Source organism: Poecilia formosa, unplaced genomic scaffold (assembly GCF_000485575.1).
Source record: "Poecilia formosa unplaced genomic scaffold, Poecilia_formosa-5.1.2 Scaffold367, whole genome shotgun sequence".
In the NCBI taxonomy this organism is placed as follows: domain Eukaryota; kingdom Metazoa; phylum Chordata; class Actinopteri; order Cyprinodontiformes; family Poeciliidae; genus Poecilia; species Poecilia formosa.
The window spans coordinates 251,670-270,463 of NW_006800306.1; the positions used below are offsets into that span (position 1 = coordinate 251,670).

The following is an 18,794-nucleotide window of genomic DNA, read 5'->3' on the forward strand; positions in this document are numbered from 1 at the left end:
ATGTAGAGAGAGAGAGAGAGGTGGACTCTACCTGTTCCTGATGCACACCCCTCTCACTCCAGATTTTATGGAAATGCTAAAGCTAACACCAATAATATGAACAATAGGGCTTGGCGATATGGTCGAGAATCAATGCTGTGCTATATTGAGCAGTTCACCTCCATAACAATGGACGACAATAAAACCCCTTAATTCCACCCCAGAAAATGGAAATTTCCCAATTTGAAAAGTCAAAAGTTTCCTAAAAGAAATAAATAACTCAAAAAAATTTGACTTTACTCCTTTTTTTATATCTACAACGGCCATATTACACTGGTATAGACGTGAGCTTAGCCTACCTATAAGCAGCCAAAAAGTTAAAAACAACTTTTTTTTATTTAATACACCCAAAATACCTACATGGGTAAAATTATTCCAGTCATCATTATAAATTTCGGTGTCTCTGATGGTGGAAAACGTTGCATAAATCTATAATATCTCGATTACACATGTTCCTAGTGCCACGTTGCATTTAATTTGGATGATAAAACATTTTCTTCAGAGCAATCAGGAGTTTTCTTGTTGAATTTAAATGTTTAGGGAGTGAGAAGGATTCCTGTAGATACGACTGTTACTGCTTTTTCAGATACACGTTTGTGAAAGACGGAAAGTTCTGCACACTGCGGATCAAGGAGTGCAGGCCGGATGACGAGTGTGAATACGCCTGTGGAGTCGACGATAAGAGGTCCAGAGCCAGGCTCTTTGTTGAAGGTTTGTTTTCTCAGAAAGACCTCAGAGGAACCTGCACCGCAAAAACACTAAATCTTACTATTTGGGGTTTTTTGTCTATTTTCTGGGGCAAATGTCTTAGTTTACTAAGACATTTACCAAAAATTATTTACAAGTATATTTTCATGAAGATAAAGGAGCTTGTTTTAAGAGAATAATTCTTTAATATTGATTAAAAAAATACTAGTTTCTCTGGCAGGTTATTGCACTTATAACAAAATATTTTCCCATGTTATAAGTGAAATAATCTACATGTGAAACAAATATAAGCTCCTATGTCTGGCTGAAAGGTACTTCTAGGCTGGTTTTGTTTTATTTCAAGTGTACTTAGATGTTTGCACTGGAAACTAGACAAAAACTACGTGGTAATACTTGGTACTAATCTTCATGACTGATTGTGTTTCCCACAGAGATTCCAGTGGAGATCATCAGACCTCCGCAGGACGTGTTTGAGCCTCCGGGCTCGGACATCGTGTTTGAGGTGGAGCTCAACAAGGACCGGGTGGAGGTGAAATGGCTGCGCAACAACATGACCGTCGTCCAGGGAGACAAGTTCCAGATGATGAGCGAGGGGAAGCTGCACCGGCTGCAGGTCTGCGAGATCCGACCCAGAGACCAGGGACTGTACAGGGTCATCGTCAAGGACAAGGACGCCAAGGCCAAGCTGGAGCTGGCAGGTGAGCGTCCAGTTCACTGGAGAAAGATTGATGAACAACCTTTACGTTAGCGCCAGTCTGCTGAACTTTAAATATTTCTACATTTATAAATCCTTCCACAGTGTGCAGGAGCTGGTCTTTCAGCAGTTGCTAGTGGCTTCATTGAAAAGAGAAAAAGATGTTCAGTTTTTTAACCTTTATCCTCCTCCAGCTGTTCCTCAGATAAAGACCACCGATCAGAGCTACGTCACAGACGCCGGGAAGCCCATCGTCTTGGCCGTCCCGTACAGCGCCTACCCTCAGGCCGAGGCCGAGTGGCTGTACGACAACCAGAGTCTGCCCAAAGACAACATCTACACCTCCGCCGAGCGCACCGAGTACCGGCTGAAGGACCCGAAGAAGTCGGACCAAGGCCGCTACAAGATCGTCATCAAGAACAAACACGGACAGGGAGAAGCTTTCATCAACCTGGACGTCATCGGTGAGCTTCCTGTGGAGAAAATGTCGACTAAAGTCAACTGGAGATGGTTACATGTTGGAGTGGCAGTTCCAGTTCATAATTTTCCAAACATATGGTTAGCACAAGCTGTTTATAATGTTTGTAACATCTTCAAATGTTGTGAATCTTCTTTCCAGATGTTCCCGGACCTGTGAAGAACCTTCAGGTGGTCGACACCGCGGACGGCGAGGTCAGCCTGGCGTGGGAGGAGCCTGAGAACGACGGCGGCAGCAAAGTGGTCAGCTATGTGGTTGAGAGGCGCGATGTGAAGCGTAAGACCTGGACTCTGGCCACCGACCACTCAGAGAGCCCTGAATACACAGTGACGGGGCTGCAGAAGGACTCCTTCTACTTCTTCAGAGTCAGCGCCCGAAACAGGGTCGGCAACGGACCCTTCGTTGAGACGGACGAGGCTGTGCAAGCAAAGAACAAGTTTGGTAGGGTTAACTTTGAATATATTCTTCTGCTCCTGTTTATGATTAACAATTTAATTACACATTTTGCACGTTTTTTATGCTTCCATTTGGGTTTCCACTGCTTTTTAAATCAACATAGCTATTTTTTATTTTTTTGGCAATAACATGTTTTCGGTAGCTGGAATATGAAACATTCCATATTTCATTTCCTGGTTTCAGACGTTCCTGAACCTCCTCTGAACGTTGACGTTGGAAACGTCACCAAGTTCGGCTGCACCGTCTCCTGGGACCCTCCAGTGTCAGACGGCGGCTCTCCCATCACCTCCTACATCGTGGAGCTGCGCGACAGGACGTCGGTGAAGTGGTCGCCTGTCCAGGTGGCGAAAGCCGGCGAGCTCAGCGCCATCATCAATGACGTCATTGAGAACAAGGAGTACATCTTCAGAGTCAAAGCTGAGAACAAAGCTGGCGAGGGCAAACCCAGCGCCGCGTCACGACCTGTTAAGATCATGGATCCAATCGGTGAGGACTGGAGAGTAAATTATGTTTAGTACAAAATTATCATCCCAGTCTCAGTCTGAAGTTATTTTTTTTTCCTCTCTGCAGAACGTCCCAGTCCACCTCAGAACCTGACCTGGCAGGACCAGAACAAGAGCTCAGTGCAGCTCACCTGGGAGACGCCTCTGAAAAACGGCGGCAGCATCATCACCGGCTACATCATCGAACGCTGCGAGGAGGGAACCGACAAGTGGCTCCGCTGCAACGCCCGCCTCTGCCCAGACCTCTTCTACAAGGTGCAGGATGACAGACACCCAGACACCCAGATGGCCCGTTTTCTGTCTGTAACACGTCGTTCTAACTAGAAGTCAGTCAGTCAGATTGTTGTCAACCAGTTTTCAGTTGACTGGATCTAATCGGTGATTTGTAGCTCAAATAATTACTTGTCCCATTTTTTTAATGAATCAAAAGTAACACCTTCCTCCATTTTAAAGTTTTTAATTTGCATCTTGGTAGAGACATACCAAACACCTTATTTCATCAAATTCACCATATTTTGTGTTATATATCATATTCTTTATTGGTTTCAACATCAAAGAATAGGACATCAGAAATGTTTGACCTTTCAAATTCAAAAAATTTCAAAAAGTTGTAAATTTTTACCCTTTCAAATTCAAATTTGAATTTTTGACTTTTTCAAGTTTTTTCTAGAAAATTTCTGAGATGAATCCCAAAATTTCAGAATTCTTTAACAAAATGTATTCCTTTTTTTCTATCTACAATGCCCCTCATACGTATGGCAGCGCTACAACTTGAAAGCATTTAAAGTTTCTTAAGATCTCTTGCTGCTTTAAATCTATATTCCTCTTACTGAGGATCACAGATTTCTGTTCACTTTCTAACATCTTTGTATGTTTTCAGGTGTCTGGCCTGAAATATGGAACCAAGTACAACTACAGAGTGTTTGCTGAAAATGCTGCTGGAGTTTCTGAACCGTCAAACGTCATCGGACCTCTGCTGGCAGACGACCCACATTGTGAGAGTCGTGACATTTGTCGAATTAGCAGTGACTCCAAAAAATGAAAAATGAGTTTTTCACTAATGTAAGAGACAATGAGGTGTTATAATAAGGTCTTTGTTCTCATCATGCCTCCCCAGTTGCTCCATCCTTTGACCTGAGTGCTTTCAAAGACGGCCTGGAAGTGATCGTCCCTCAGCCTCTCACCATCAGAGTTCCCATCGCCGGATACCCAACCCCCGTCGCCAAGTGGACCTTCGGAGAGAAGGAGGTGACGACCGCAGACGAACGCGTCTCCCTGATGACCAAGTCCACTTTCACAGAGCTTATGATCACGCCGAGCGTCCGGCCAGACAAAGGCATCTACACCCTCCACCTGGAGAACGACGTCACCTCTGTGTCTGGAGATATCGAAGTCAACGTCATCGGTACGGAAAAATACTGAAAATCTGGGGGGAAAATGGATTTTAATCGTTGTTTTAACTCATTGTGTTTTTGTTTCCAGCTGCACCCAGCGCTCCCAAGGACTTCAAGGTCCTAGAGGTGACCCGGCAGCACGTCCATCTTAGCTGGGAGGCTCCAGAACACGATGGAGGAAGTCCTCTAACCGGCTATCAGGTGGAAAAACGGGACCTGTCCCGCAAGACCTGGGTGAAGGTACGACAACAGTGTCTGGATTTAATCATCGTCATGTAACCGGGATAAGGAATAAATCAGAAGTGAGATGATCTGTGGCCTTGCTGGTAACAGAATCAAACTGTTTCAGGTTGTAACAGGGATCCAGGATCTGGAGTTCACCGTCACCGACGTGGTTGAAGGGAAGGAGTATCTGTTCAGAGTCACCGCCTGCAACAAGTGCGGCCCAGGAGAGCCGGCCTACATCGATGAGCCCGTCAACGTCTCTTCCCCAGCCAGTAAGTCAGACTAACTGCACAATTAACATTTAAACCTTTAAAGACATGAATTAGATTAGATGCTATTTTGGCTAATATCTACATCTTAGAAAAACAAGTCAACTTTATTTGCATAGCACATATCAGCAAATACTTCACATCATAAAAACATCATAATCACCAAAAATAAAACAAGCAATAAGCATGGCATGTAGTCAAACACTATTATCAAAATTACTACACAAATATACGTCGACTATTTCGATCCACATCTCCAAGCCTTTTGATCTTCTTCTAACTTTCTAACTCATACACTTTTCCCTCTCTCCAGCTGTGCCAGACCCACCAGAGAACCTGAAGTGGAGAGACAAGTCAGCCAGTGGCATCTTCCTCATCTGGGAGCCGCCAAAATATGACGGTGGCACCGGCATCCGAGGCTACAACGTGGAGCGCTGCCAGAGAGGCACAGACAAGTGGGAGCCCTGCGGAGACATGGTGCCGGAGCTGAAGTGCCAGGTGACCGGTCTGATCGAGGGCGAGTGGTACGCCTACAGAGTCCGAGCTCTGAACCGACTTGGAGCCAGCCGGCCCTGCAAGCCCACAGACGAGATCCAGGCCGTTGATCCGATAGGTAAAAACATGGACTGATAAAGATCAGTGCAGGGTGGCATTTACTGTATTATCATTTATCGTGATAAATTTCTTATCATGGTAACTTTGTCATGATGAATTCCAATTTGTTCAATAAAAGCAGTAATAAATATCTAGCAAATATATTAAAATGCAGTTGCAATTTGCAGTTTAATGACATAAATCACACTTCGTTTTGTGAATCCTAGAGAAGCTGATAGAAATAGGAATGTTTTTCCAGAGCATTATTTGTGTTTATGCGTCCATTATTTCTGTGAAACAAAGGACTGTAAATTGCATGATAGATTAAAATAACCTCAATAATTTCCAGTTGGACAACAATCATTAAATAGATGCTCCACTTATCATTGAAAAGCCACTGTTTAGAAAGATTAGTTTTTCTAAAAACAATAAAGATTAGTTTAAAATGGTCTCAAAAATGACAATATTATAATTTATTACAATAATTTCTTGGACAGATTTATCAACCAAAATTTATTGTGACAGGCCTAGTGACACACAGTCTAAGAAAAAAGCAAAATGCTTAAGATATAATGAAAAGTTTCTGATGAGTTTTTATCGTTATTCCATCCTCAGAGGCTCCAGAGATCCAGCTTGATGCCAAGCTTCTGGCCGGTCTGACGGCCAAGGCTGGCAGCAAAATCGAACTCCCAGCCGAAGTGAAGGGAAAGCCTGAACCCCGAGTGAAGTGGACCAAGGCCGACCTGGTTCTGAAGCCAGACGACAGGGTGTCCATCGACACCAAGCCGGGACACTCCACCGTCACCATTGCTAAGACCAAGAGAGACGACAGCTCCACCTACATCATCGAGGCGACCAACAGCAGCGGCCGCGCCACCGCCACTGTGGATGTCAACATCCTTGGTGAGAAGAGCTGGCAACCCTGAAATACAATGTCTATCTCAGTTTAAGTTGTAATTAAATCAGTATTTCTGATGTAAAACAGACAAACCTGGTCCTCCTGCTGCCTTCGACATTTCTGAGATCACCAACGAAACCTGCCTCCTGGCCTGGAACCCGCCACGCGACGACGGCGGCTCCAGAGTTACCAACTACATCGTGGAGCGCCGAGCTGCCGACAGCGAGATCTGGCACCGGCTGTCCTCCACCGTCAAACAGACCACATACAAGGCAGTCGGCCTGGTCAAGTTCAAGGAGTACATCTTCAGAACCTTTGCTGAGAACCAGTTCGGTGTCGGTCCACCAGCTGAACACCTGCCCATCATCGCCAGATATCCGTTTGGTAGGTGATCCGACTCCGACATCAAGTAGTTAGGCTTTATAAATAAAAACAATACATTTTCACAAAGTTTCTTCAGCTAAGTTAGACCCTGCAAACACTCTTAAAAATCCACATTTTGCACATTTTTGTACTTTTATTTGGGTCTATACTGCTTCTAAAAACAGCAAAAGTGCTTAAAAAAGACATTTTTTAGCAATAAGTTTCATAAAATGAGCCGTTTCATAAACCTTCTGAATGTAAGTTACAAATCATCAGGATTGTAACATTGTAACCCTTACTTTCCTAACCCAGCTCGTTACCTAACAACCCCAGCAGAGTTCCGCCCGTCACCTAGCAACCCAAAATGAGCTCCAGACCTTTTGGTCAGCTGGTTTTACCGCTGTTATGTGCTTTACAATGGCTGCTGGAAAATACAAGGGTTTTGTTGTTGACTTACCACTGCTGCATTCTTGGTGATTGTGCAGGAGGCTCCACTTCTGCTTTTCTAAGATGTACAGTTGTATAGTCGTACATCTGTTTGCAGCCATTTTCACATATGAATGTAAACGTTGAGTTGAGGGGCATGGTCAGCATTTGGATTAAAAGTGACAGAAGCCCAAAAGCTGCTCAGTCTGAAAGGAGCTCAAAATAAGCAGAACTGACCAGACTAAAATCTCAAGAATGATTTTGTCCAAAACGTGCAATTAACATGTTTTGTTTAGCCCATAGATCTATCCTAATCTGTTCATGGAAACATAGTGGGTTACCTTTAAGTTAATTAAAAGCTCTGCTAAAGTTCTGCGAGGTCTAATATGATTCTGTTGTTTGGCCCAGACACCCCTGGAGCTCCCTACAAACTGGAGCCTTCAGACATCGCCAAAGACGCCGTGACCCTGAACTGGTACGAGCCGGATGAGGATGGAGGCAGCCCCATCACAGGCTACTGGGTGGAGAGATACGAACCGGACCATGACAAGTGGATACGATGCAACAAGCTGCCCATCAAAGACACCAACTACAGGTCAGGCCAGCTCAGTGTCTGGTCAGGAGCGTCTTTGGTGGGGATTTTACTGACGACGTCCTGTTTTCCTGCAGAGTGAAAGGTCTTCCCACAAGGAAGAAGTACAAGTTCAGAGTCCTGGCTGAAAATCTGGCTGGAACTGGAAAACCCAGCAAAGAGACAGATCCAATCCTTATCAAAGACCCTATTGGTACCACATGTTTTTAATCTGAAACAGGTTGTTGTATCATTTAAAGTTATAAAGTAAATTAAATCCTTCATGTTGGCTCTTTTTCCAGATCCTCCTTGGCCTCCTGGTAAACCCACAGTGAAGGATGTAGCCAAGACTTCCTGCTTCCTGACTTGGACCAAACCCGAGCACGACGGCGGGGCCAAAATCGACAGCTACGTCATCGAGATGTTGAAGAGCGGAACCACGGACTGGATCCGTGTGGCAGAGAACATCAGCCTCCTGGAGTTCTTCCTGAAGGGCCTGATGGAGAAGCAGGAGTATTCGTTCAGAGTGAGAGCCATTAACGTGGCCGGGGAGAGCGAACCCAGCGAGCCCAGCGACCCGGTGCTGTGCAAGGAGAGGCTGAGTAAGAAAAACTAACACTCAGAAAGAGCAAATACCTTTAAGTTAATGTAAGGAACAAAATGTTCAGGAGATACCAGATAATCCCAGATAATACAAGGGCATTTCCAAACATTCAGATTCATTTTATTTTAGTTTGGTAAATTAACAACTTACAAAAAACAAAACAAAATGCTACATTACAAACTAATAACTTACAAACTGAAGCCGAGGCTTTTACTTACCTACCCTATTCATAGCCTCAGAGTATTTAACACGTCAGCCGTTTACATTTGTTAAATCTTTTATTTTCAACCATATTCCAATAGTTTTTGCAATTTTCTTTCCAATATACTCAATATGAGGCTTTCATCTAAGTTTGTTTTCTAGAATGATCCCAAAATATTTCTCATAAACACAATCGATTTCAACTTCATTTACATGTACCTTTACATTATTGTATATCTGTTTATCAGAAAATACTATAAATTTAGTAAACTTATAATAAAACCACTGTTTGTTTTTTAACTCAGCTTAGCTCTTTGCCTGCTGTTTGTATTAGTTCGTCCGTATTCATAAAAAAAATTGGTATTGTTTTTAAATGTTACACAATTAAAAAAACGGGATGCTGTAAAAATATCATTTAAATAAAGTAGATATAATTTAGATCCTAGGACTAATCATTTTACAATTTCAATTTGTGGCTTTGTGTTGTTAATTTGTACGTTCTACAGTATTAAGTAAGAATAACATCATAACCCCAACTTGAAGATGGATCTATAGAAACAGCGTTGTAGATAATCATCTGAGTAAATGAAACTGAAGACGTTTCTGTTTCATCCTCCTCAGATCCTCCATCGGCTCCTCGATGGTTGGAGGTGGTGAGTATCAGCCGGAGCAGCGCTGACTTGAAGTGGACGGCTCCGGAGCGTGACGGAGGATCTCGCATCACCAACTACGTCGTGGAGAAGCGCGACGTCAGGCGTAAAGGCTGGCAGGCCGTGGACACCACCGTGAAGGAGCTGAAGACCACCGTGACGCCGCTCAACGACGGAGCGCTGTACGTGTTCAGAGTCGCCGCAGAGAACGCCGTGGGTGTCAGCCCGTTCTGCGAGCTGGAGGACTCCGTGTTGGCCAAGGACACTTTCAGTAAGTGGCAGATCAGGAAACATTTCCATTAGAAACTCTTTTGATATATTTATTATTATTTGGAAATACTGCAATTTCAAAATTTTGTATTTTTTTTACATTAGCGGAATATCAACAAAATTTTGCACGCTTTTGTAATGGAAGCATAGCTACATAAAATATCTTGTGTGGTTGAAAATAAAACATGTTTGTGCTGCAGCTACTCCTGGGCCGCCCTATGCACTCACCGTCTACTCCGTGACCAAAAAGTATGTGGACCTGGAGTGGGAGGCACCTAAAAACGACGGCGGTAGACCCATACTCAGGTGATATTTCTTCACTCGCCCTCATTTAGGCTGTAGTGCTGTTCAATGCTGTTCCCATTATGTTCATCTTCTGGCATTTGCTCCATCCAGGTATTCTATTGAGAAGAAGGAGAAGCTTGGGACTCGCTGGGTGAAATGTGGAAAGACTTCTGGTCCAGACTGTAAATACCGGGTAACGGATGTTATTGAGGGAACAGAAGTCCAGTTACAGGTCCGGGCTGAGAATGAGGCCGGAGCCGGACACCCATGTGAACCTACCGAGATCCTGACCATTGAAGATCCAACAGGTCAGCCTGAGTCCAATGTGTTGGAGTCCACAATCAATCAATCAAATTTATTTCTATAGCACATTTTAGCAATAAGGCAGCTCAGAGTGCTTTATATCATAGAAACATCATACAGTCACCGGTTGAGAAACAAGTAACAGGGGTTACATTTTGTCACGGGCCATCATCAAAATCATCGATATACAAATATGTTGATCAATTTGTCAATGCGACTGAAGATAAATACATGGATGAGTTTCTCTACATTTTGCTGGGACATCAGTTCTTTAATAGTGGAAATGTTCTTCAGGTGATAGAAGGCCAACTTTGTAACTGTCTTTATGTGTCTCTGAAGGGTCAGTTCTGAGCTCTGAGCCTGTTTCTTGTTATCTTCAGGAATCCCATCTCCTCCCATCGAGCTGCATGTAACCGGAGCCAGCAGGGACTTCCTGTCCATCGCCTGGAAGCCTCCGCAGCAGGACGGCGGCTCCCAGATCCGCGGCTATCACATCGAGATGTGCGAGGCCGGAACCGAGAAGTGGATGAGGGTCAACTCCCGTCCAGTGAAGGAGCTGAAGTACCGAGTGGAGGAGGGCGTCATCCCTGAGAAGGAGTACATACTGAGAGTGAGGGCCATCAATTCTGTAGGAGAGAGTGAGCCCTCCGACATCTCAGAAAATGTCTTTGCCAAAGACTCTGACTGTAAGCACACCACATCTGTTTCCTAAGCAAACATAGAAACTCCCAAAGCATGATTAAACATCCTCCTCTTCGTCGTGGTCCCAGGTAACCCAACACTGGAGTTCCAGACTCTGGACCTCGTTGTGGTGGAAACAGAGAAGCTCCACATCCCAGTTCCCTTCAGAGCCGTCCCGTCTCCCAAAATCACCTGGCACAAAGACGGCAAGGAGCTGAAGGCTGATGAGCGTCTCCTGTTCAGGTCAGAACAACGACTAACAGTTTAAGGTCCAGACACAACCAACAGACCAGCAGGGTCCGTACTGGTGCTTGAAATCCTTGAAAATGCTTGAGGTCCAGTAAGGTGTTTTCAAGGTATAAAGTCCTTGAAAGTTCTTGATATTCAAATTGCACAGTTTTGTAATAAAGTGCAATTTAGCACTTGATTAAAAGCCTAAATTTTGAAAATATTATGTGCAGTTGAAACCAGATATTTTCAAACACCTAATAAAAATACACCTCTTTTCTCACTGTGAAGTTAAATCTGACTAAACCTTTCGTATTTTAAGTTAGTTAGATTTACCTAAATTATTTCCATTCGCTAAATTCCAGAAAACTTTGTGAGAAAATTTATTTAGAGATTATTTTATAACTTTTTTTTTATCATGTTTAGGCATTTCATTTGAGCAGCAAAATAATTTACTTTAACATTTGTTTGGATTGTTTCAATGTAATGAATATTTATTACTCCTAATAGCTTAATGACTTTTTATCTCCAAAGTGTGGTGCTGGAAACGTTTGAAAATGAAAGTGCTTGAAAAATGTTTGAATTTTATCGTGGGAAAATGTGTGAACCCTGACTGAGAGCTTAAAGATTAAACACAAAGAAATGTATATAACTCCTCATTCTGATTGTTTCTGGCTGATTTGTTTGTCGGAGCAGGAAGGAGTACACTTCCTGTCACCTGGAGATTGACAGCAGCCTTCACCCCGACGCTGGAGTTTATAAAGTGACTCTGGAGAACAAACTGGGAAGTGCCAGTGCAACCATTAACGTGAAAGTGATCGGTAATCACATGCATTCCATTTATCTGTCATTAAAACACATTCATCTCTAATGCTTACAAACAGTTCTTCAACATGTCTCTGTGTCTTCAGGTCTTCCTGGTCCCTGCAAAGAGATTGTTGCATCAGAAATCACAAAGAGCTCATGTAAAGTTTCCTGGGATCCTCCAGACTATGACGGCGGCAGCCCGATTCTTCACTACGTCCTTCAGGTCCGTTTCATTTTCAGCTTTAAAATAAAAAAGTTTCTGATAGTTTTAATACCTCAAACTGATGGTGCTCATGTGGCTGCAGCGGCGTGAGGCTGGTAGAAGGACCTACGTCAACATGATGTCTGGAGAGAACAAGGTGAGCTGGACGGTGAAAGACCTCATCCCCAACGGAGAGTACTACTTCAGAGTCCAGGCCGTCAACAAGATTGGAGGAGGAGAGTTCATCGAACTGCGCAACCCTGTCATTGCAGAGGACCAAAAACGTATGAAAAATAGTTTACTTTGTGATACTATTCATGAAAATTGACTTATTGTAGGCTGTATGTCTCAATCTGCTCATGGTTTTTGTGTATTGAAATAATGCTAGCTGATGCTAGCTGATGCAACGGAGAATTACGGCCAAGCAAAGAGAAAAACTATTTAATTGCACAATAAAGTCATAGTTTTATGAAAATAAAATGATAACTTTAATTTCTTGCATATTACAAGAAAAAAAGTTGACTGTTCTAATAAAATTACTACTTCATTATCTTAATTTTGATTACTTTATTCTGATATTACAACTTTAATCTTATTTTATGTGTATTCTCGTATTTTTACGACTTTATTCTTGTTACACTATGGTTTCAGTTTTGTAATAATAGAAATTAATTCTTGTATTTTTATGCCTTTGTTCTTATAATATTAGAACTTTATTCTTGTTTTATTGCGATTTTGTCATAGTAATATTACGACTTTGTTCTCATATTTTTAGAACTTTGTTTTTCTATTATTTTGACTATTTTGGTAATACTACCACTTTATTTTAGTAACTATGACTTTATTTTGGTAATATTACAACTTTGTTCCCTATTTCGTGGTCAAAATAATGTCCTGTTAATAATTTAACTTGACCCAGATGCTCCTGACGCGCCAGTGGATGTGGAAACCCACAACCCCACTTCCAGCACTATAACCCTGACCTGGAAGCCTCCTATGTATGATGGCGGCGCCAAAATTATGGGCTACATTCTGGAGAGGCAGCAGAAGGGCGAGGACAAGTGGGAGAGGTGCAATGACTTCCTGGTTCCTGTCCTGTCCTACACAGTCAGAGGACTAACAGAGGGCAAGAACTACATGTTCAGAGTCAAAGCTGAAAACGCTGCTGGCATCAGTGATCCGTCACGCAACACATTGTTCGTTAAAGCCTCTGATGCTGTTGGTAAGGGGAAGGAAAAAACTCAACAATGTTCTGCTGAGTACCACTTTCCTCTTCTGTCGTTCCACTGTTGGGTTTTAGAGCCAAGTTTAAGTTAATTTTACTTTGTGTTTCAGATCCTCCAAAGGTTTTCCTCAGTGGTAGCCTGCAGTCCGGCCTCAGCGTGAAGCGAGGCTGCGAGATCTGCCTGGACGCCAATATTTCCGGCTCGCCGTACCCTCAGATCACCTGGTACTGGAACAACCAGGTGATCCAGCCTGAACCGCTCCACAAGAGACCTGAGAAACCCCTGAAGAAGAAGCCAGAGAAGAAAGAGGGAGAGGAGAAGAAAGAGGGAGAGGAGAAGAAAGAGGGAGAGGAGAAGAAAGAGGGAGAGGAGAAGAAGGAAGAGGAGAAAAAGCCAGAGGGAGAAGCAGAGGCTAAAGAGGAGAAGAAGGAGGGAGAGGAAAAGAAAGAAGGAGAGGAGAAGAAGCCAGAGGAGGAGAAGAAGCCAGAGGAAGAAGCTGCTGAGCCAGTGGTGGAGGAGCCTGACTATCCCACCATAAATGAACGTCTGACCATCAATAACAGCCACAGGGGCGTGTCCTCCATCGTCATTAATGAGTCAGTCCGCCCAGATCATGGGGTCTACATGGTGAAGGTGGAGAACGACCACGGCATTGCCTCAGCAACCTGCGAGGTCAACGTGCTCGGTAAGGGAACACTGATGTTATCGCACATTTGGACAGTCAGTTGAGTGGTCACACTATAAGAGCTTATCTATTGTGCTTGCAGATACTCCTGGTCCTCCTGTGAACTTTAGATTTGAGGAAGTGAGGAAGAACTCAGTCATTTGCAAGTGGGATCCTCCTCTGGATGACGGCGGCAGTGAGATCCTCAACTACACCCTGGAGAAGAAGGACAACTCCAAGCTGGAGTTCGGCTGGAGTTGTGTTACCAGCACACTCAGAGGCTGCCGCTACCTGGTGCCCAAACTCATCGAGAAGAAGGAGTATATATTCAGGGTCATAGCTGAAAACAAGTTTGGCCCTGGTCCACCCTGCGTCTCCAAACCTCTCATCGCTAAGAATCCTTTCGGTATGCACATATAAGGGAATATTATCAGTAGCTTTGTCTGTACAAGTAGTAGAAAAAAACTAAGACTTTTTTTACATTTTCCTCAGAACCTCCTGAGGCTCCAGATAAGCCACAGATTGATGACGTCACAGCCAACAGCATGCTGGTCACTTGGGAGGTACCAAAGGACAATGGCAGCCCCATTCTGGGATACTGGGTGGAGCGCAGGGAGATCAACAGCTCCCACTGGGCACGTGTCAACAGGTGAGGAAATCTGATTCTCATTTCAAACAGAGGCACGTCTCCAAGCTCATGAAAACAATCCTTCCTGCTGTGCTGATCTCCAGGGACATCGTCCCAGACACGGAGCTGAACGTTGAAGGTCTCCTGGAGGGACTCACTTACATCTTCAGGGTGGCGGCTGAAAACCAGGCCGGCCCTGGAAAGTTCAGTCCTCCCTCTGAGCCTAAAACAGCACAGGCTCCAATCTGTATGTAAACTAATCTAAATCTTCACACCAGAAGATGCTAGTCAGATGATATTTTAATCAACTTATGGCATTTCTTCTAACCTTGTAGTGCCACCTGGACCTCCCATTGCCAGAGTGGTGGCAACCACTGACCACTCCATCGAAGTAGAGTGGGATCCTCCTGCCGACAATGGTGGAGGAGAGATTCTGGGATACCATGTGGATAAGGTCAGAAGATTTAGTTTATGGTTTTGCTCAGGAATATACCATGTTTTCTGGTAAATCATCTGAAAACCCCCAACTGAGACTAGACTGGTTGTCTGTTCCTCAGGCAATGGCTGGTACCAAGGACTGGTCTAGATCAACAGAACGTGCCTGGAAGCAACGTAACTTCACTGTCTATGGAGTTCGTGAGGGAGCGAAGTACACAGTCAGAGTCATCGCCTGCAATGCTGCAGGAGAAGGAACCCCTGGTTTCACAGACGCTGTTTTTGTCCGGAACCCAGCAGGTCTGCCTAAAACGAGAACTTCTAGTTACTTTTGGACCATTTGTATTTTCAGCATTCTAACCTTTCCTTGTTGCACTCCACAGAGGTCCCAGTAATTGACATGGACCTTGCCATCAAGAATGGTATAATCATCAGAGCTGGAGAGACGCTGCGTGTTCCTGCTACAGTCACTGGTAAACCCTATCCGTCCATCACCTGGACAAAGGATGATGGCAAACCAGATAAAGACCGTGTTGAGATCCTTAGTGAGGGCAACGACAGTGTTGTCTCAATCAAGAATGTCCAGAGGCAAGACTGTGGAAAATACCAGATCTCTGCCTGCAACCCCAGTGGCTCCAAGTCTGCATCAACCAGAGTGGAAGTGATGGGTAACTAAAAGTCCAGCAAACCTGCAAGAACATAATATTATTACCAGTACTTTTACATTAATGCCTTGTTTTATTTAATGTTTTAGATGTCCCTGGTCCTGTCAAGGACTTGAAGCCAGTCGTTGTTACTCGTAAGATGATTTTCCTGAACTGGGATGACCCAGAAGATGACGGAGGCAGCGATCTGACAGGCTTTCTTGTGGAACGAAGGGATGCTAAGATGCACACATGGAGGCAGCCTGTTGAAACTCCTTCGTCCAAGTGCGAGTGTGTAGGAATCATGGAGGGACAGGAGTACTTCTTCCGTGTCACCGCCAAGAACAAGTACGGTTTGGGTGTTCCTGTTGAGCTGGGACCCATCAAAGCTGTGGATCCACAGGGTAAGTTCAAAATCTTTTTATCGCCAGGACAGAAAGAATTCAGAGTTGAGTTTTTAACTGAAACATAACTGGGTTTGATGACTGCGCAGGTCCACCATCATACCCTGAGAAGTTCCACTACACAGAGAGGACCAAAAACTCCATCACTCTGGCCTGGAAGCCACCGCGCAGTGATGGTGGCAGCCCAATTATAGGGTACTTCGTAGAGAAGAAGAGGCAGGACCAACAGGCCTTTGAGCCCTGCAACACAGAGATCTGCCCCAATATGACTCTCACTGTTGAAGGCCTGGAGGAGGCTTGGATGTATGAGTTCAGAATCAAGTGTGCAAATCTCATTGGAGAGAGTGAGCCGTCCATTCCACTGACTGTAGTAATTCAAGATGATGAAGGTGAGACCACATTTCGTTAAAACTTCCATTGCACCATTGTATTCATAGAAATATTTATATAAGCAAAGTCAAACCGGTAGGTATGCTGGTAATGTTTTTCCTCATGTCCTGAATTTTGGTGTCTCTCCCAATCTGTCAGTTGGTCCTGAGGTCCACATGCTGAAGCATTTTACTGCTGACTGCATTACTGTGAAGAAGGGTGAGCCTATTGAAATTCCTGCCGAAATCATTGGACTCCCCATCCCAAACATCGAGTGGTCCAAGGACGACGTGCTGATCGACAAGCCGACAGAGACACTGCTTCTGGAAACAGAGGTGACTGGAAGGTTGAATGCCAAGACCAAACTATCCATCCCAGCTGCCAACAGGAGGGACCGCGGCAGCTACACTGTGTCAGCATCCAACAACATGGGCTCCGCCAAACACACCGTCTATGTCATGGTGCTTGGTGAGTGGGCAACATGCGGGGAACATGCTGCTAAAGAAATTAAAAAGTTAATTAAGATTAGTGTTTTGACTTTCTGCTTGTTTTCTCCTCAGACCGACCAACACCACCCAGGAATCTGGCTGTGTCAAACATCAGGGCCGAGTCTTGCTACTTAAACTGGGACCCACCAGTTGATAATGGTGGAAGCGAGCTGACCAACTACATTATTCAGAGGAAGGAAGTGCGTAAAGACCAGCCTGAGCCAGAAGAGGGAGAAGAGGCTCCACCTGAGCCGCAGTGGGAAGTGGTCAACAATGCCGTAATTGAAAGGAAATTAGGGGTATGTCACAACAAAAGCATTAATGATATGCGCTTGTGACTGTAAGTGGAGGGCTAACGCTCTTCCTTTTATAGGTGTGGGAGTTGGAGACCAACAAGACCTATCTGTTCCAAGTCAGAGCCGAAAACAAGTACGGCATATCTGACCCATGTACAACGGAGGAAGTCCTTATCACAGATCCATTTGGTCTTCCTGGCCCACCACAAAAACCAACTATTGCAGAATACTCCAAGACCTCCATGACACTAACATGGGAGCCTCCTAGAGAGACTGGAGGCTCAATGATCACTGGCTACTGGCTGGAGAAAAGAGAGAAAGGAACGGACTATTGGGCCAAAGTTAACAAGGTGCCGGTCACTAAAAGAGGCACGAAAGGTTGGGAGTATCAGGTGAGCTTCCTGGGGTTGGTTTGTTGCTTAAAGGTATTTTATTGTGGTCACTTTAATAGATGAAACTTCAAAAACACTAAACACATTCATTACTATTTCAATCAGGTGACTCGACTGTTTGAAGGAACTGAGTACGAGTTCAGGGTTGCTGCCTCCAATTCAGCTGGAACTGGACCATTCAGTGGGCCGTCTGACTCTGCCTTTGCAGTTGATCCAATCAGTGAGTTCATCACACCAGGAACATTTTCCGAAGCTAATAAATAAATGTTTATTCAAAAATCCAAACTTCTTCTCATCTCCCAGCTCCTCCAAGCATGCCCGCTGCTCCTGAGGTTGCTGACAAGACGAAGCACAGCGTCATGCTGTCCTGGAAGCCACCGGAGAATGACGGAGGAAGCCCCATTAAGGGCTACATTATCCAGATTCAGGATGAGGGCTCGTCAGAGTGGCACAAGATCAACGACATTGACAGCCTGCACCCCACCACAGAGTTCACCGTGCCCAGTCTCCGTGAGTTGAAACGCTACCGCTTCAGGATCATCGCTGTCAACGACATCGGCGAGTCTGACCCCAGCCCGCGCACCAGCGAAGTTCTGATAGAGGATGTCCAACGTATGTTGAACCTTGAACTGTCAAAACAGCAAACAGATACCAGTTTACTTGTCTCTGACCTTCTGTTGATGTATTCTCTTTATGACAGTTCCTCCTGTCATTACAATTGATGTCATGGCTGAGGAGCTAGTCAACATTCGTGCTGGAGATCCAATCAGGATTCCTGCAACCATTAAGGGCCGGCCTGCTCCCAAGGTTACATGGGACTACGAAGGCAAAGCCAAGAGCGAGAAAAAGAATAAACTGCACACAATCCCTGTTGAGGCTCAGGTAAGGACAGTTGATTGTTCTTTGGTGTGCGAGGCTCAGAAAGGAAGCATATCAAATCCAGACCTATAAGAGTTTGTATTAAAATGCTTATGACTGTTTCCAGGTTGAGTCCACAGACACTACGTCAATCGTGAACATCCCTGTGAGCTTGAGGAGCCATTCTGGACGTTACACCATCACAGCCAAGAACAAGTCTGGACAGAAACATGTCAACGTCAGAGTCATTGTCGTCGGTATGGACCTTTAATCAGCAGAAACGTTCTGTCTGAATTAACCTGAGTTTATGGTTTGTAGAAATTGTTCATTTTATGTTTATGGACGTCTGACTTTGCTTTTGGTTTTGTTTGAAGATGTTCCTGGACCTCCAAAGGACCTGAAGGTCACAGATGTAACTCGCTCCACCATGAGGCTGATCTGGAAGCTCCCTGACACTGACGGAGGAGAGAGGATCAAGAGCTACTTCATTGAGAAGAAGTCTGTGATTGACAAGGCCTGGACCAAGGTAAAAAGGCAGTGG

General features: G+C 44.5%; 1 protein-coding gene across 1 annotated transcript in view; it reads left to right on the forward strand.

The window, feature by feature from the left end:
• The window catches only part of ttn.2 (titin, tandem duplicate 2), a 209,617-nt gene that overhangs the window by 114,313 nt on the left and 76,510 nt on the right, over window positions 1-18,794 (forward strand). Inside the window, exons 130-172 of the mRNA XM_016662277.1 lie at window positions 626-750; window positions 1,179-1,445; window positions 1,636-1,905; window positions 2,061-2,360; window positions 2,559-2,861; window positions 2,946-3,133; window positions 3,759-3,873; window positions 3,996-4,283; window positions 4,361-4,512; window positions 4,622-4,769; window positions 5,080-5,379; window positions 5,976-6,263; window positions 6,346-6,642; window positions 7,456-7,642; window positions 7,717-7,832; window positions 7,921-8,220; window positions 9,045-9,344; window positions 9,544-9,649; window positions 9,740-9,936; window positions 10,312-10,617; window positions 10,702-10,855; window positions 11,537-11,661; window positions 11,752-11,870; window positions 11,953-12,133; window positions 12,769-13,071; window positions 13,185-13,383; window positions 13,588-13,760; window positions 13,843-14,145; window positions 14,232-14,388; window positions 14,472-14,614; window positions 14,703-14,821; window positions 14,925-15,102; window positions 15,186-15,470; window positions 15,557-15,850; window positions 15,940-16,239; window positions 16,379-16,687; window positions 16,780-17,006; window positions 17,081-17,395; window positions 17,501-17,615; window positions 17,699-18,007; window positions 18,096-18,277; window positions 18,381-18,510; window positions 18,628-18,779. Of these exons, the coding sequence (XP_016517763.1) occupies window positions 626-750; window positions 1,179-1,445; window positions 1,636-1,905; window positions 2,061-2,360; window positions 2,559-2,861; window positions 2,946-3,133; window positions 3,759-3,873; window positions 3,996-4,283; window positions 4,361-4,512; window positions 4,622-4,769; window positions 5,080-5,379; window positions 5,976-6,263; window positions 6,346-6,642; window positions 7,456-7,642; window positions 7,717-7,832; window positions 7,921-8,220; window positions 9,045-9,344; window positions 9,544-9,649; window positions 9,740-9,936; window positions 10,312-10,617; window positions 10,702-10,855; window positions 11,537-11,661; window positions 11,752-11,870; window positions 11,953-12,133; window positions 12,769-13,071; window positions 13,185-13,383; window positions 13,588-13,760; window positions 13,843-14,145; window positions 14,232-14,388; window positions 14,472-14,614; window positions 14,703-14,821; window positions 14,925-15,102; window positions 15,186-15,470; window positions 15,557-15,850; window positions 15,940-16,239; window positions 16,379-16,687; window positions 16,780-17,006; window positions 17,081-17,395; window positions 17,501-17,615; window positions 17,699-18,007; window positions 18,096-18,277; window positions 18,381-18,510; window positions 18,628-18,779 (9,325 nt within the window). The remainder of the gene's footprint in view (window positions 1-625; window positions 751-1,178; window positions 1,446-1,635; window positions 1,906-2,060; window positions 2,361-2,558; window positions 2,862-2,945; window positions 3,134-3,758; window positions 3,874-3,995; window positions 4,284-4,360; window positions 4,513-4,621; window positions 4,770-5,079; window positions 5,380-5,975; window positions 6,264-6,345; window positions 6,643-7,455; window positions 7,643-7,716; window positions 7,833-7,920; window positions 8,221-9,044; window positions 9,345-9,543; window positions 9,650-9,739; window positions 9,937-10,311; window positions 10,618-10,701; window positions 10,856-11,536; window positions 11,662-11,751; window positions 11,871-11,952; window positions 12,134-12,768; window positions 13,072-13,184; window positions 13,384-13,587; window positions 13,761-13,842; window positions 14,146-14,231; window positions 14,389-14,471; window positions 14,615-14,702; window positions 14,822-14,924; window positions 15,103-15,185; window positions 15,471-15,556; window positions 15,851-15,939; window positions 16,240-16,378; window positions 16,688-16,779; window positions 17,007-17,080; window positions 17,396-17,500; window positions 17,616-17,698; window positions 18,008-18,095; window positions 18,278-18,380; window positions 18,511-18,627; window positions 18,780-18,794) is intronic.